This window comes from Candoia aspera, chromosome 4, assembly GCF_035149785.1.
Source record: "Candoia aspera isolate rCanAsp1 chromosome 4, rCanAsp1.hap2, whole genome shotgun sequence".
Taxonomy (NCBI): Eukaryota; Metazoa; Chordata; class Lepidosauria; order Squamata; family Boidae; genus Candoia; species Candoia aspera.
In genome coordinates this window covers 101175521-101191548 of record NC_086156.1, presented here as the reverse complement: position 1 = coordinate 101191548, position 16028 = coordinate 101175521, and the positions used below count along the sequence as shown (strand labels likewise).

The 16028-nt window shown below is 44.7% G+C and overlaps 1 protein-coding gene across 1 annotated transcript; it reads right to left on the bottom strand.

Moving 5' to 3' along the window:
* Window positions 1–8131: 8131 nt before the first annotated feature.
* On the bottom strand, window positions 8132–14213 carry FIZ1 (FLT3 interacting zinc finger 1). Its single transcript, XM_063301275.1, has 2 exons — window positions 14034–14213; window positions 8132–12219 (listed from the first exon to the last, which is right to left on the bottom strand). The coding sequence occupies exon 2, from the start codon at window positions 12202–12204 to the stop codon at window positions 10753–10755; it is 1452 nt and encodes a 483-aa protein (XP_063157345.1). The 5' UTR covers window positions 12205–12219; window positions 14034–14213; the 3' UTR covers window positions 8132–10752.
* Between the last annotated feature and the right edge of the window lie 1815 nt (window positions 14214–16028).

The following is a 16028-nucleotide window of genomic DNA, read 5'->3' as shown; positions in this document are numbered from 1 at the left end:
AATCTTTTCTAGTTGTACTTGAAGATGCTGGACAAAATATGTACTGCATTCCCTCACTTGAATTATGGTCCTTTCTCCCTTGCTGAGGGACTAGAATATGAATTTAGAAGTTGAAGTTGTTCCATCTGAAAATTGTTGTTTTACATGATTCTATATTACAAATGATTTTTTTATAGTGAGCAAGCTTTTTGATGGGAAAAAGGAAAACTTGTTTACTTGTTTTACAAAAAATAGCATAGTTCTATCATATCTTAGGAAGAAATTTATTGTGACTTAAGTTTTTAAGGGCCAGGGAACATGTCCGTTAAATATGTATGTGAGTGCTGTAAATATATATCAGTAGTAACTTGACCTTCAGCTCACATAGTTAACACTGGAAAATTGAATATCTTTTTTTTTAAAGCTTAAGAATACAGTACATTTAAGAAGCAGATCTTTTTTTAAGAAATAGCAATAAACTGATTATTTACTTTAGGTCATACATGTTGGTTCTAAGACATTACCAAGAAAAACCTTTAACCTCACCTATCTCTCTATAATCCCTATGCATTTTATTCAGACATACTTACAGTGTTATTATATTATTATTAAGGATGATGATGATTGTCAACATAATACCCCCTCAAACACTTTCAGCATGATACAGTTGGCTGTGAAATAGAGTAAGGCAAAGTCTTTGAGTTCTGGTGAGTTATGTGACTGCACCCATGTGGTTCTCTTGGCAACAGTACAGAAATTATTTCTCATTGTTTTAAACTTTTCCCAGCAATTCCTCAGACAACTCATTCTCTCCTTACCCAAGATAGCTTATCTTAGTTCATAAGTATGCCTGAGATGGGAGTCCTTGATTGAAGGACAACTAAGGAGGAAAATCTGAACCTCTGATTTGTTAGCTTTATGGGGAAATTAACTCCTTTTATGATACTTGCTACAAAAGGAGGAAAATCTGCACCGGAGCTGGTATATCTAAAGTGGGGTTAAAGAACCAATTCCTAATATTGCAGCAAAATGCTAAGTATGTTCCTGAAAACAACATTAAACAGAAGGATAGCCACCCATTAATAACTTGTCAGTACACATCTGAATGGCTTCAAGGCATGTTAGAGTCAAATTCTGCAAGTATTCTCTTTAAAGTGCTTTAAATATTCACATGACACAGTAGAACAAAATGAACTCTAAATAGAGACACCATGTTATCACTTCACAAACTGATTTAATATACAAATATGGATGGTGCAATAAGATAGAATTGCACATTTCCATACACATTTTGTTGTTTATTTGTTTAGTCGCTTCCGACTCTTTGTGACTTCATGGACCAGCCCACGCCAGAGCTTCCTGTCGGTCGTCGCCACCCCAGCTCCCCAAGGTCATGTCCATCACCTTTAGAATATCATCCATCCATCCATCTTGCCCTCTTCCTTTTGCCTTCCACTCTCCCTAGCATCAGCATCTTCTCCAGGGTGCCCTGTCTTCTCATTATGTGGCCAAAGTATTTCAGTTTTGCCTTTAACATCATTCCCTCAAGTGAGCAGTCTGGCTTTATTTCCTGGAGGATGGACTGGTTTGATCTTCTGGCAGTCCAAGGCACTCTCAGAATTTTCCTCCAACACCACAGTTCCAAAGCATCTATCTTCCTTCTCTCAGCCTTCCTTATGGTCCAGCTCTCGCAGCCATATGTTACTATGGGGAACACCATTGCTTTAACTATGTGGACCTTTGTTGTCAGTGTGATGTCTCTGCTCTTAACTATTTTATCAAGATTTGTCATTGCTCTTCTCCCAAGGATTAAGTGTCTTCTGATTTCCTGACTGCAGTCAGCATCTGCAGTAATCTTCACACCTAAAAATACAAAGTCTTTCACTGCCTCTACATTTTCTCCCTCTATTTGCCAGTCATCAATCAAGCTGGTTGCCATGATCTTGGTTTTTTTGAGGTTTAGCTGCAAGCCAGCTTTTGCACTTTCTTCTTTCACCTTCATCATAAGGCTCCTCAGTTCCTCTTCGCTTTCAGACATCAAAGTGGTATCATCTGCATATCTGAGATTGTTAATGTTTCTTCCAGCGATTTTAACTCCAGCCTTGGATTCCTCAAGCCCAGCATGTCGCATGATGTGTTCTGCGTACAAGTTGAATAGGTGGGGTGAGAGGATACAGCCCTGCCGTACTCCTTCCCCAATCTTAAACCAGTCCATTATTCCGTGGTCAGTTCTTACTGTTGCTACTTGGTCGTTATACAGATTCTTCAGGAGGCAGACAAGATGACTTGGTATCCCCATACCGCTAAGAACTTGTCACAATTTGTTATGGTTCACACAGTCAAAGGCTTTAGAATAGTCAATAAAACAGAAATAGATGTTTTTCTGATATTGTGTAACTTCTTAACCTCTGTTGCAGTAGGTATTTCCCACGGCAGCATGCATGAAATGTACATGACATATACGTTTTTGCTGGTATGATTGATTTTTTTTTTCAGGATCCAGTTCTCTCCCAAAAGCCCAAGTAGTCATTGTATGGAACATTCATATTTGTGCCCCAGTTCCTGGCTCCATCAGAACTCCGGTGACACTTCTTTTAAACGTCCAACTCTTTTGTCATCCTTCTCCCAGATGGGTTAGGAAACCCAGTAGTGATTCTGACTAAGTAGGAGATGCTGAGGTTTAGGAGATGTAGAGCCACCTCCACTAGGTGGCATTCCTGTTATCTCAGGATCCTCCCTGAGCAAAACATTTGGGGCAGATGCCACCCTGGTGCTGCTTTGCTCCCTCCAATGCACTGTTGCCTTGGCATTGCTGTGAAACATTTATGGGCCTTCAGCTCATCCTTGAACTTGAAAGCTTCCCTGCAAACAAGGCACAGTAACACCCATTTCTCCTGCAGCAGCATCTATTTCTGATGATAGCCAAGAAAATTTGACAAAGTCTGCAGCCTTCTTCACTACCCTTCACCTTGCAAACTCGGTAGATGCCAAAGATTACCTAGTACCTGGATGTGGCTGAGAGAAATTGGGGCAGCCTAGGGTATGTTCAGTGGCATAGCTACCCTTCTGGTGGGCCAGATGGATCCACTAGCCAAATGTCTTTTGGCAAAAGAATACTGGATGGCATTTGTTCATCATGGATCAGCCAGGGCTGTGCCAGGTTGTAAGAGAATATGGTAAGTTCTGATTTATGTGGGTCATGTGGCGACAGCGTCAGGGGGGAAAAATCTTATTAAGCAGGTGGGAACAGAGAGGAGGAATGTTGGAGAGTTCTAACGCAGGAGAAAACAGGGGATCCTCTTTCTTCAAGGAGACACCAGCAGAATTTTTGAAATCGAGATCAGTTGGATCTGGTGGTTGAGATGGATCCTCTGCTGCAGTACCCAGACATTAAAAACTCACCCAACTCCCCTTATTTTGGAACATTTTAAAATGCAGGATAGCACCTTGTGAATTACATAGAAGGGGAAACTAAAAGGAAATTCAAAAAGGGGGAAAGGAGAGTTACTGCATTCAGTTTCAGATGCTGTTTGAAGATTGCCTATTCAAAACAGTCAACTATGGCACCAGTTGTGTTGTGGCTTTCCTCCATGATGAGCCCAAGACCTGAGAGACAAGGCCTGAAACTCCAAACCTTCTACCCTAAGGGCTGGGGAAATTAACTGACCATTGTAGCTGACCACTACACTTATTGAAAGCCATCTCACCCAATTTGGTGTCCCTCTGATTTCTGTCATTCCCAATTTTGTCCTTGTATCTACTGCAGGACTTCAGATGGAGAAGACAACCCCAAACAATACCTAATCGATAGAAGGGTGTAGATGAGTGCCTTCTAAAGTTTCCAAATCCAGTGCCTGAGATTTCCAGAAACAGCTGGAAAACATTCCAACTGCGTCCTTATTGGAAACTGCCAATTCCTGTTATCTCAGGACCCTCCCTGGGCAAAACATTTGGGGCAGATGCCAGACTGATGCTGCTTTGCTCCCTCCGATGCACTGTTGACTTGGCATCCTGTGAAACATTTATGAACCAACAGTCAACATCGAGCCAGATGGACAACATAAAACAAATCCTGGGATGATTTCAGTGATTGGGCAGTTTAATATATTTCCAACTTCCTTCAGGTGCATACCAACAGGGGCAGCTGTAAGGAAGAAATCTGGAGTCCAAGCACACAGTGGGTGAATGCAGAATCCCGGCCCACGTTGCTTCCAAACAGATTAATGTGAGAGGGAGGATACAGACTAGCCATTTCCAGGACCTGTTGCCTGTGTGTGTCTGTACACAAGAATGCAGCCAGGGTCGTCCCAGACATCAGAACTTGGTTCCCACTGTATAAATAAATAGCAGAGATAGAGCACACAGTGCTCCCTCCAACATACGGGACAGGTTGAAGTTGCACACCAAACACTGGGTAGTAGAGCGATCTTTGGCATTTTGATTCATTAAGGACTAAAGCTATGAATACATTTAACAAGGAAGAAAGTAGTCTCATGACCATGGAGGGCATGTGAAGAACCACCTTGCTGAAATCAAGGTAGGAGATTGTTTTAAAAAATGACCTGTGCAGCTTGTCTCAGAACGGAAGACAAGGTAAGAAGATAAATACACTACAAACACCAGGCGACCGTGAGCTCTAGTCCCGCCTTAGGCACAAAGCCAGCTTGGTGACCTTGGGCTGGTCACTTGTCTCTCAGCCCTAGGAAGGAGGCAAGGTCAAATCACTCCTGAAATGTTGCCAGTAAAACTGCAGGGACTTATCCAGGCAGCCACCAGGATTCAACATTGACTCAAAGGCACACCCCCACCAAAAAAGTAGATAGAGTTGAGACCTACATTTGAGAGAGTCAGACTAAGAGTATTATGGGGTGACTTTGAGCACTGATTAGTTTTACTGAGTTGCAGTTGACTGAATCAGCCACAAGTGGTTCAGCTTCATATAAACTAAGCCAAAAATCATGACTTACAAACCATAGTAATTGAGTTCCCACCGCATATGGTGCGAACCAAAGTGTGCAATGGCTTAGCTTGATAGAATAACCTCTTCGTATCTAGACTACCATGATGGATGGAAGACCCAACACAGGTGCGTCTTTCTTCTGCCTCCTTCAATTGCTTGTGTTTTCTAAGCTGTATATTCTGTAAGCTTCCTGAGAGATTACGCTTGTAACCAAGGTGAAGTTTGACCCAGCTATGAGATCAAGCACATAGCATTTATGGCTGCCATAGTTACAGTTGCTGGGGGAGGCTTCAAATCACAGCTCAGAAGGCCTTCTCCAACAGGCTGACTCCAGTAGGAGTTGGAACTCCGTTTCCCAGAATTCCAAGGCTGCTAGACATGCTGACTGCAAATCAGGAGAGTTGTAGTCCAACACATCAGGAGAGTGCAAAATTAAAGTAGTTCTGGTTTTAAAAAACAATTTCAGGGAGGTCAGCTGATGATACAAATCCTCCCCTGCACTTACACAATTCCACCAGCACTAGCTATACTTCACTCACCCATATTCTCCAAGTGCAGCACATATATATCCACCCAGGTATAACCCTTCCTCAGATGTTTGCTGCAGTTATTACATGCTTTTATAACTGAGCCATACTTCTATACATGCAATCCCCCTGCATGATTTGTAGAGGGTGGGAAATGCTTCCAAAAAAAAAAAAAAAGCTTGATAGTTCATTTGGAAGGCAGGCACATCAACACAATCTTCACAAGACACTAAGCCAAGGTTTGCTTAATCGTGATTTACTGAAAACAGCCAGCTGTGTTTTCACAACCCATTAGGTCACAAACACATTTCAGCTTGGTGGGCTGTATGAATCCACCCACAGTATTTTGTTGTGTGTATGAAAAGAGCTGTATTGCTTGAAGTAGACAAAATAATGATTGAAAAATCAGTCTCATCTTCTCTTTCAAAAGCTAAAGTCTGGCCCAATATGGAATGCTCCATATCTACCATCCTAACATGGAGGGTCAATTACAGGAGGACATAAAAGACACAATGGCCACAACTGCATGATCAAAGCTGGGTGTGTCGTAAAAAAGGAACAGGGCTGTGATTGTGCTGTCATAGTCACCATCTTGACTTTTTTTTAATTGCCCCTTCAATAGCCTTTTGGTGGCCTTTGCATTCTTTGTGTACTCCCCTTCATGTTGCCAATTCCAGACCGAAAATAGAAGAAACAGGAGTGGAGCAACACATCTGTTGGGCATAGATGGTCCCGGATTCAATTTTTGGTGTGGTCAGTTCAAGTATTTCCAACCAAAGAGATAGCAAATTCCCCTGTGTAAAATACCAGCGAGATAGCATCTTTCACAAATCGTAATCACTGCTACAGATCTGAAAGCAGCTATTTTCCAGTGAAAGTATTCCAAAGAGACATCTCCTCCAAAATTGTTGACCTTATTTATTTATTTTAGTTAGCCACCACCCATCTCCCCTCAAAGGGGGACTCTGGGTGGTTTACAATTCATAATGCTATGAATTAAATGCTTCAGATGTCTGCCAGTTCCAAGCAGGAATGTTAACATTTAAGTCTTTCCCAACCTGGGGATGTGTTGGAGCTACAGCTCCCAACAATGTACTTTCAGGCTGGGAATTCTGATATTTATAGTCCTAGCAATTTCTCCAGCTGGAAAAGCACAAGACTGGGGAAGGCTGACTAAATTAACAAGCCAGGTGAGGGAAGGTGCCATTAATGAATAAACATTCAATTATGCTTGTCCATAGCTACACATTGCACAGGTATTTAATGCATTTTGTGGATCTTTGCCCCCCCTTTCCCCCTTTTATATGCAATAGCTGTATAATAAATGAGACACAGGTATGGCTCCTGTAGACTGGGTGAACTTGCCAAGCTTTATATTTGTAGGAAGAGTAATGGGGAAAAGGCAGCTGTTGACACACACATCTATCCAAAGGGTGCTCTTGTGTTACATCATCTTTCTTGTCACAACAAATCCAGTATTTTATAACCATGGGAGCATTATAATGGAAAACAGTCCAGACATTGAGTGAGTTAGTAATCTGTGCTGCTCTGGCTATCTAGGTCTATTTGTTGGGTGCCTTCAAGTCAGTGTTGACTCCTGGTGACTGGATGGACTAATCTCTGCAGTTGTCTTGGCAAGATTTTTCAGAAGTGGTTTGCCCTTGCCTGCTTCCTAGGGCTGAGAGGGAGTGACTGGCCCAAGGTCACCCAGCTGGCCTCGTGCGCAAGGTGGGACTAGACCTCATAGGCTGCTGGTTTCTAGCTTGGTGCCTTTACCATTACACCAAGCTGGTGCTCCCAGCTGTTTTTATTGGTGATGTTTCTCAAACATTGTTATGTTGTGGTTTTAGCTCTATTTTCTGCCCTGTACTTTGGGACTGAGAGAGCCAGTTTGGTGTAGTGGTTAAAGCATCAGTCTAAAAACCAGGAGGCCGTGAGTTCTAGTCCCACCTTAGGCACGAAGCCAGCTGGGTGATCTTGCGCCAGTCACTACCTCTCAGCCCTAGGAAGCAGGCAAGGGCAAACATTTCTGAAAAACCTTGCCGAGAAAAGTACAGGGACTTGTCCAGGCAGTTGCCAGGAGTCAATACTGAATCAAAGGTGCACACACACAAAAAACCTTTGAAATGATAAAAAGCAGACACTGTTTTATAAAATCAAGGTTTTCTTAGTTTTGCTACAGTTGAAGAAAGCACCTTTCCATTTTGGTATTTATCAGTTAAGGAGGAAAATAATGGCCTTGATGAACACACAAATGGTTTGAGTTAGTATAAGGCAGTGTCTTACGGTCTAAGCAGAAAAACATTTTCTGTTCAAGGGCATATTCTAGCCCCTGGCTAGAGTTTAGGTTAATCTCACAGAACAAAGAAAGAAAGGTGAGCTCCTTCTCATGTATAAACATGCTGTCACCTGAGCCTTACGCCCAGAATGACCACTGAGATATCAAGAGAAAAAGATAGAGGTATATAAAAACTGCAAATGCTAATCCATATGCATGTTGTTGTTGTTGTTTATTCGTTTAGTCGCTTCCGACTCTTCGTGACTTCATGGACCAGCCCACGCCAGAGCTTCCTGTCGGTCGTCAACACCCCCAGCTCCCCCAGGGATGAGTCCGTCACCTCTAGAATATCATCCATCCATCTTGCCCTTGGCCGGCCCCTCTTCCTTTTCCATATGCATGAGGCAGGTTTAATATAATGGTAAATTAGCAGAAATACAATACTGCCTACCATACTGGAAAATATTTCAGCCAGGTAACCTAGGTGCTAGCTTATTCCACTGCCCAGGTGCTACCGATGGATATATTTCAGACTCTCCTCTCTCTCTTGTGGTAAATTATCTTGAAACCAAGGTTGAACCAGATAAGCCTTCAAGTACAGGACATGTAAAGTAGGCTACTCAGCCACACAATCTGGACAAGTTTTGTTTCCAAAACATAAGCATATGCCTACATGTGCACTTATTCTCTCAATAAATGTAACACAGAAATGCCCAGCTAAATGGCTTGCATTCCACAGAAGATAAGGAACTGGAATTTGGTCAGGAACATAAGTTTATTAGATGTTCAAGGACCTACCAAGGGCTTAAAGAAATGAGCAAAAAACAGGAGAACAAGACTCAGGTGTTGGTCAGTAAACAATTCCACGTTGGGACAGATAATGGCTGCTGCATCAGAATCAGAACTTGTAGGGTATGGAGAAATGAGTCTGCCCAATCAGGAAGTCTTATGGAAGGCTGCAGACAGGCAAAAGAATATGGATCAAGGCTAACCTGACCATTAGGTTTCCACATATAGTACAGGAACATACAACTCTTCCTTGTGTCTAATTTTTCTGCTTAGAGAGTGTGCCTTTTTAGTTTGTTCTCCATCACCTAATTAAATATTAACAAGTACATGTGATTTCCTTGTTTCCAAGAGATCTCAATCTTTGTGAGATGCTACTAAGCACCTAACCAATTTAGTATTTTTAAACATCGTTTTGAAATTATACAGAAACCTAGGCCAACTCAAGATTCCACCCCTCCTACAGTCAAGCATAAAGGAGAAATATATCCAGCCCCTCAATATTACCATTAAAATGCTAAATACTCTCTTTAAATTACTTTGTTAAATATTGACTTCTATTAAATGCCAAGCTTCTTTGCCCTGAAACTTAACACCAAAGCAAAGGCACGTTTTTGGCCTTTACAAAAGTGTCCAATGTGAGTCTTCTTCTGACTGGCAAATTAAAACAAAGAGAAAAGATGTCCTGTTGCAAGGGTAAAAAAGGGAAACAGAATTCAAGCCATCACCCACCTCAGACTTTAAAGAAGAGTACGTGATTTGGTACTGTCAGAAGGCCAATGGACAGTGTTTAAGGAAACATGGAGGGCCCCATTTCAATTGTCTCCAAAGTAATTCTGCCACACCAAGTGATAAACCTAACATGATGAGTTTAGCTGTTTTCATATTCCCAGACCTCATGACTACAAAGAAGTACCTATGAAACAAAACAAGCCTTTGAAGCAAAGCTGTAGAATAGAGCAGTGCTGGGGCTAATGTGTTGAACTGCAACTGGGAGGACCCAGGATCCATCCTAGGTCATAGAAGCTTATTGGGTGACTTTGGGTCGGTCCTTTTCTCTCAGCCCAACTTTCCTCATAAAATCGTTGCTGGGAAGAAAGTCTGGAGAGAGTGTGTAGAAATGCTGGTGGGAGCTGTTGGAAAAAGATGGGAGATAAATAAATAAAAAAGGACCTGATTTCTTGCAGAAGTGGTGGGGGGGAAGAGAGAGGCTGTTAAGTCTTGTAATTTTTAAATCTGTGGTGTGAATTAATTTTCAGAACTTAATATTCCTTTTCTGTCTGCCTTTGGTCGCATATATGCTGTGAAGCAAAAGTTCTCAAATCTCATATTGGTGAGCTTCTCTGAATCAAGTTACAACTTTTTGGAGATTCCCAAGAAATAACAACAGGTACAGTTATGTCACAAACCTGTTATCCCAATTTAACCTTGGGGATTATGGTTTTATGGGGGCCGTAAGATTTCTCTAATCTATAGTCTACCTTGAGGGACAGAAAGTACATCTAACCATACTCATATTAATCCAGGAGCAGAATGGTTAAAGGAAAAAGGAAGAAAACTATGCAGACTAAAGAATGATGCAAGTCAGATTCTGCACATTTATCTGTTTGGCCAGTTGTGCTGCTTTTTAGTACAAAACCCCAGTACTGAAGTGATTGGGAAATACTGGAGGGTGAATTAGTAGTCTGCCTCTTTAAATATCTCCCCATTCTCTAGGAACTGCAATGTCCCTAAGCAATTTCCCCAGGAATATTGGCCAAAATCAATATTTCAGCACTGTCAAGCTCACTCACATACAAGTACCTTCAGAAGTCAGAATCTTAACCAAAGGGTTTATTTTTCTGACCTGACTTCTTCACACAGCTCTGAATATTCTTGTTTTAAAAATAAAAACTTTCTGGAACTGATCAGAGCATACACAGGGAGGTTATCCACTCACCCCAACACACCAACACTTAATAATTTGCCAAGCATGTGCAATGTATTCTATTAACAGTAGTGGAACATTGGTAAATAATAATAACAATAATACCTTTTATCATTTCAAGTCCTTGCCCTAAAGTAATGAACCAGGAAGAAGGGTGAGGGCCAGCAGAGTTCTAGAATATCAGGCAGAGTTCTACCCCCCCCAAACAGGAACATCTCTGGCTGCCACTGTGGGACGGAGGTAGAAGAATACAGTGCTGGGGAAGGAGGGATGTTCTTAGATCAGGATACCCCTCCTAGTCAATTCCTCGGTGCAGCTTGAGATGGCGGGAGAGGTTGCTCAGGGTGATGAACCCCTTGTGGCAGACAGTGCACTTGAAAGGACGTTCCCCACTGTGCAACAGACGGTGCCTTTTCAGGTAGCATTCATGCCGGAAGAACTTGCCACATTCGGTGCACTGGTAGGGCTTCTCTCCGGTATGCACCAAGACGTGACGGTCCAGATCTCGGGGACTGCGGAAGTACTTCTCACACTCACTGCACTTGTAGAGTTTCTTGCCGGGCTGAGCTGGGAATGTCCGAAGATCCAGTTGGGGCAAGAGGTGACGCTCCAGCTCGCTGCCTGGGCCCGGCACTGGCGCTGCGGACATGGCGTGGCTCAGCTGATGCTCCTCCAGGGCCTGCAAGTTCACAAAGGGCTGACCGCATATGCCGCAAGTGAAAGAGGGCTCGCCTCCGTGGGCAGTCAGATGAGCTGCAAGGGTATTGCCGTTGGCGAAAAAAGTCCCACACTCACACTGGTACAGTGTGTCTGTGGGGCGGGCATCAGGAGAGTGGCAGGACGGGCAGCCTCTGCTGTGCCGCTGGGTCTCCTCCTCCTCCTGCTCACCGCCCTTCTGCTGCTCCTCCATGCCCTTCAGTTCCAACCTCCCGTCCCTCTTCTGGGCTTTCTCCGAGCAAAGATGACACGGCGGGGGCCTGTCCTTGGCATGAGTGAGTTTGTGGCGTTCCAAGAGGGATGCGGCGTTGAAGTCTCTCTCGCAGTCCGGACATTTAAAGGGTTTGATGTCGGTGTGAGCCAGCCAATGGCGGCGAAGTTCAGAGGCTAACTGGAAGTGCCGCCCACAGGCCCCACAGCCGAAAGGGGCCGCCCGGCCTCGGCCAGCGGCGCAGAGGTGCCCCAAGGGGCTCTGCTCTTTGCCGCAGGCCAGGCAGCGCGGGGTTGGCGTCTGAGGGGCTGCGGTGGCTGCAGACGCCCGGTGCTGCCTCTTGAGGTGGCGGCCCAGGCTGCTGCGGGAGGAGAAACGGAGCTCACAGATGTGGCAGCAGTATGGCTTCTCTCCGGTGTGCACCACCTGGTGGTGAAGGAGCCCTGTGGAGTCCCGGAAGCCTTTGGGGCACATGGTGCAGCGGTAGGGGCGCTCCCCGGTGTGGCTGCGGATGTGGTTCACCAAGTTAAAAGAATGCTTGAAGCTCTTGACGCAGTGAGGGCACTGGAAAGGCTTCAGTTCTGTGTGCCGGGCAAAATGGCGGCGCAGGTCTGAACGGTAGCGGAAGCTCTTGTCACATTCGGAGCAATGGAAGGGGGCCCGGGGGCCTGCTCCATTAACTGTCAAGAGCGAGGGGTCGTCCTCAGCATCTGAGTAGAGAACAGCGCACTCTTCCTCAGTTCCAGCGGCGGTCCGAACATCTCCCGGAGCCTCCTGGGAACGCTGGCCCTCTGGCCACGCTTCATCACAGTTCTCCATCTACCCAATGTACTTCTAGAGAGCAGTAAGAAGAGAGTCAGAGCTGAAGGGGTCCTCAAGCCACTGAGCCCAAATCCCCAATTAGGGCAGCCCCCTTCTCCCAGTGTAAACCCATCATCTGGACCAGTAAACAAGTGTAAAAAGTGTCTGCAGAAGACACAGCTGCAGGCAACTCACTGGAGAGGCTAGGAAAATATTGTAGGAAGCTGCGCGTACGGAATTGTTAGGTTGGTCTGAGAATCCCTTTCCATGCTGCCACATGTAGTAATTCCAGATGGTTTAATTAAGCTAAGGCTCAGGTTAATGTTTTTACTTCCGAACAATGGAAACAAGTCAATGGTTTTTGGAAAATTAGTAACTCTTGTCCACGCCGTCAGATTTCCTGCACTAGGAAATAATATTAAATATAGATGTAGGAAATCTCCAGGGTTCAAATCTGTTCCTGGCCATGTCAGATGAGCTGATTCAGGAAAATCCTGATCTGCGCTCTTGGTGTAACAGGGCACTGTAGAAAAGTAAAATTTTCTACAGAAGCAGGACCACAGAGGGATGTGATCTTGCAGAAAAGGTATCAGGTTTTGATTCCTCACTTTCTTGGATGGAATGAAGGGTTCTAGTCTTCTTGGCCCCCAGCAAAAACGCCCAGATTTGTGGTTACAAGGTTGAAGCAGGAAGTAAATCTGTGCCCAGAAGTCCAAAGCTATTCAACCAACCCCTTCTCATCCTGTGTCAGACTATTCTATCCTAGCTTCCTCTTTCAAAAGTTGAAGCCTGAACTCCCATTTCATATTCAAGATGTTCACCTCCACACCAACCACAATCTTCTAACAGATGCACAAAAAGAAAGAGAATAATTTATGGAGTGCAGATCTTTGCTGTTCTACATAGTGCTGTATGCAAATGGAGGGAGGGAAGAACTGGAAAGGGGGCAAACACTTTAAATAGCGCCTAAATAAACATTCACATAAAATATTAATTTGCTCTTTTTTTTTAACAGCCTGTTGTGGAGGCAATTTGCTTCTTTCTCAAGCTGAGGTTGCAGAAAAAATATTTGAGAAAAGAACAAAGTCAGACCATCGACTTCTTTTGAGACTCCGAAGCCCCGTAACTTCTCCACTTCACCTTTGCTGTGTAAGCTTATGCCCTCTGTCATTAACTCAGAAAAATGAAATCAGGCCATCTTCCGGGATCGTGACAACTAATACCTATATCCACATATCCATCTTCACCAGACACGGTAGAAGAAATTCTCCCCCTTCTCTTCTTGACTTCAAAGGCCGGGAGGAAACGGCACTTCGAGTCCTTCATCTACGGCGATGAAAATACCGAAGACTTTTTGGACCATTTCAAGCAGCCTCCACGCCCTCCAGAGCTCCTGGGCTGCCGTTCGCGTAAACTCCAGCCAACATGGCCAACTCTTGATTTTCCCAGCCGGCTGAAGTCCAACTTTTGTCTGGACTCCGCCAGAATGAGGGGGGGGGGGATGGACGCGGTCTCACCCATACTTTCTGAAACACGGTCCACTCGCTGCATCCGAGGAAGTGAGCAGCGCTTTGGGGCAGACGCAGCTTGCAGGGATAATAGCCTCTGCCTTTTGCACACGCACTTTAGGGAACCCGGGAATCCGGGTTCGCGGCATTGTGACTCCGTAAACTCCCCCCCCCCGCAAGCCAGGCGCCCTCCCCTCCCCTCCCCTCCCCTCCCCTCCCCTCCCTTCTCTTCTCATCCCTCCCTCCTGCAGGGCCCACTTGCTGCACGCCCCTACCCCATGGGCTACTTAGAGGCGCGGGTCTGTCCGCTAAGCCCACCCCAACCCTTCCAGTACTCACAACTTCTTATCGGCGCCGACATTTTAGTGAAGGGGAGATCCTTCGACAGACGGGGAAACGGAGGTGAGCGTCTGCCCCCACCACCCCAAAACGGTCAAGGGTCGCCGCGACGAAGCGTTGACCTCTGGCGACAGCCGGTCCCTCCACCCTCCAATCCTACCCCGATGGAAGTTAACAGGATACTCCACCCCCGCTCCTCCCCCATCTTTTCTGAGGGCAAGAAGAGGGAGGAGCAGAAGGGGCATCTTAATTGTGGGCAGGTGAAAGGAGGCCTCGCTGCGGCGCCATTTTTGATTCGGGATGCTTCTCCAGGGTTGCTAGCGCCTGGCAACTAACGCGACGGCGGAGGAAAGATGCGCCGTACTTTGGGGGCAATAATGAGCTGCGAGATCTTAACTCAAGGAAGAGGATTGCGATTTGGAAGGCAAGGAGCGGAAAACAAGTTGGGGTTCCATGTTTACTACTGGCATTCAAAGGGCGGAAAAGCCACCATATTTACTTCGAGCATCAAGCAACACGGCGAGTCCCCTTCTTTGTCGTTGTTAGGGCAGGCTCCTCCCCCATAGTAATAATAAGAATTGAGCTGCCATGTTTGATGTGGGCAAAGAAGGCTCAAGGGCCATCTTTGGCGTTTAAGGAGGCGCCAATTTTTCATTTTCATCTCTAATTTTTTAAAATGAGGGGGAGGGGGGCAGGGATGCTATCCTTACTGTATTGTGATTAGAGAAATATATTCCCTGAGAGCAAAAATCTTTCACATCACAACAAAAGGAGGGAGAGGCCCATAGATGGACCTGCTTTTTTAAATTTACTGGGGGGAAAAAGATGACCCATCACAGTATTTCCCCCCATCTGCAAATCCCCAGTTAACGTTATGCTGTCTGAAATTGCACTCTGTGGCACAAGTGTAAAGAACAAAGGACCCATGCTAGCTGAAAATTAAGTAGCAACCTGAAATGGTGTGGTTAAGAAAAATATATAATCAGATAGGAATGATTTTTGACTGATCGCTTGGTACACATTTTCTACTTTACTGGTAAAAAAGTAAACTCTTACAGTATCTATTTTCAGATGGCTGCTAAGTCAACCACTGAGACAGGCCACTGGCAGAATGCTTGAAATTAGGAGGGAATGGGGAAAACCTACAGTATTAGACCATTAGAGACACCTTCTGCCAGGGAATTTCAGCATATGGTTACAGTGACTATGTGTTGTTTATCATAAAGGACAGTCCTTTATTTCAGAAAGCTGCCCTTTGTTAGAATATGCCTTTTTTTGTAAAGTTTTTCTTGGTTTTGCTCTGGAATTTTCCTTTGTAAAGCAAAGTATTGAACATTTTTTTATCCTTATGAACCTCTTTCAGATTTGCCCCTTTTCCAGGTTTGTCCATATTTTTCCAAGAAAGTATGGTCACTGTACATATCAATGTGCTGCATGTTGATGCGCATTGAGACAGTTGCCAGGGGTGATTGTCACAAGTGTGTTTCTATTAGTTTACAACTTGCTCCAGAACCTCTCCCTTCTCCTGGCACTCCAACCTGCTCATTTAGTGTTTGCCTATGCAAAGATGGAATCCCTTCTTCAAATGTTCCTTTTTCCCTTTTTAGGTGTGCATAGGGAAATTTTGGGTTGACCAGTCACCCACACGATGGGAACCACACAAGCAAGACACAACCATGCTTTATCTTCCCCCTATTTCATTAACGTTGGGGGTTTGCCATCTACTGCTATTCTGATGTCTGGCAAGCCTGCCTTCCTCACTGATGAGCGAATGCTACGTTTTCAATATCCTATTGTTCCAAAAAGGAGAATGCCAAACCATAGTAGCAGACTGCTGCTCATCATAACTCATGTCAGACTGTGGGGCCAGTAGTGATACTATGTTTGGGAATATGTATACCATTACATTACATGCTTGGTTCATGTATTTTGAATTGCAATGGGACTGTTATGTGGGGCTTCCAACTTGGAGGCATTTCATAAGGAGGTGCAATA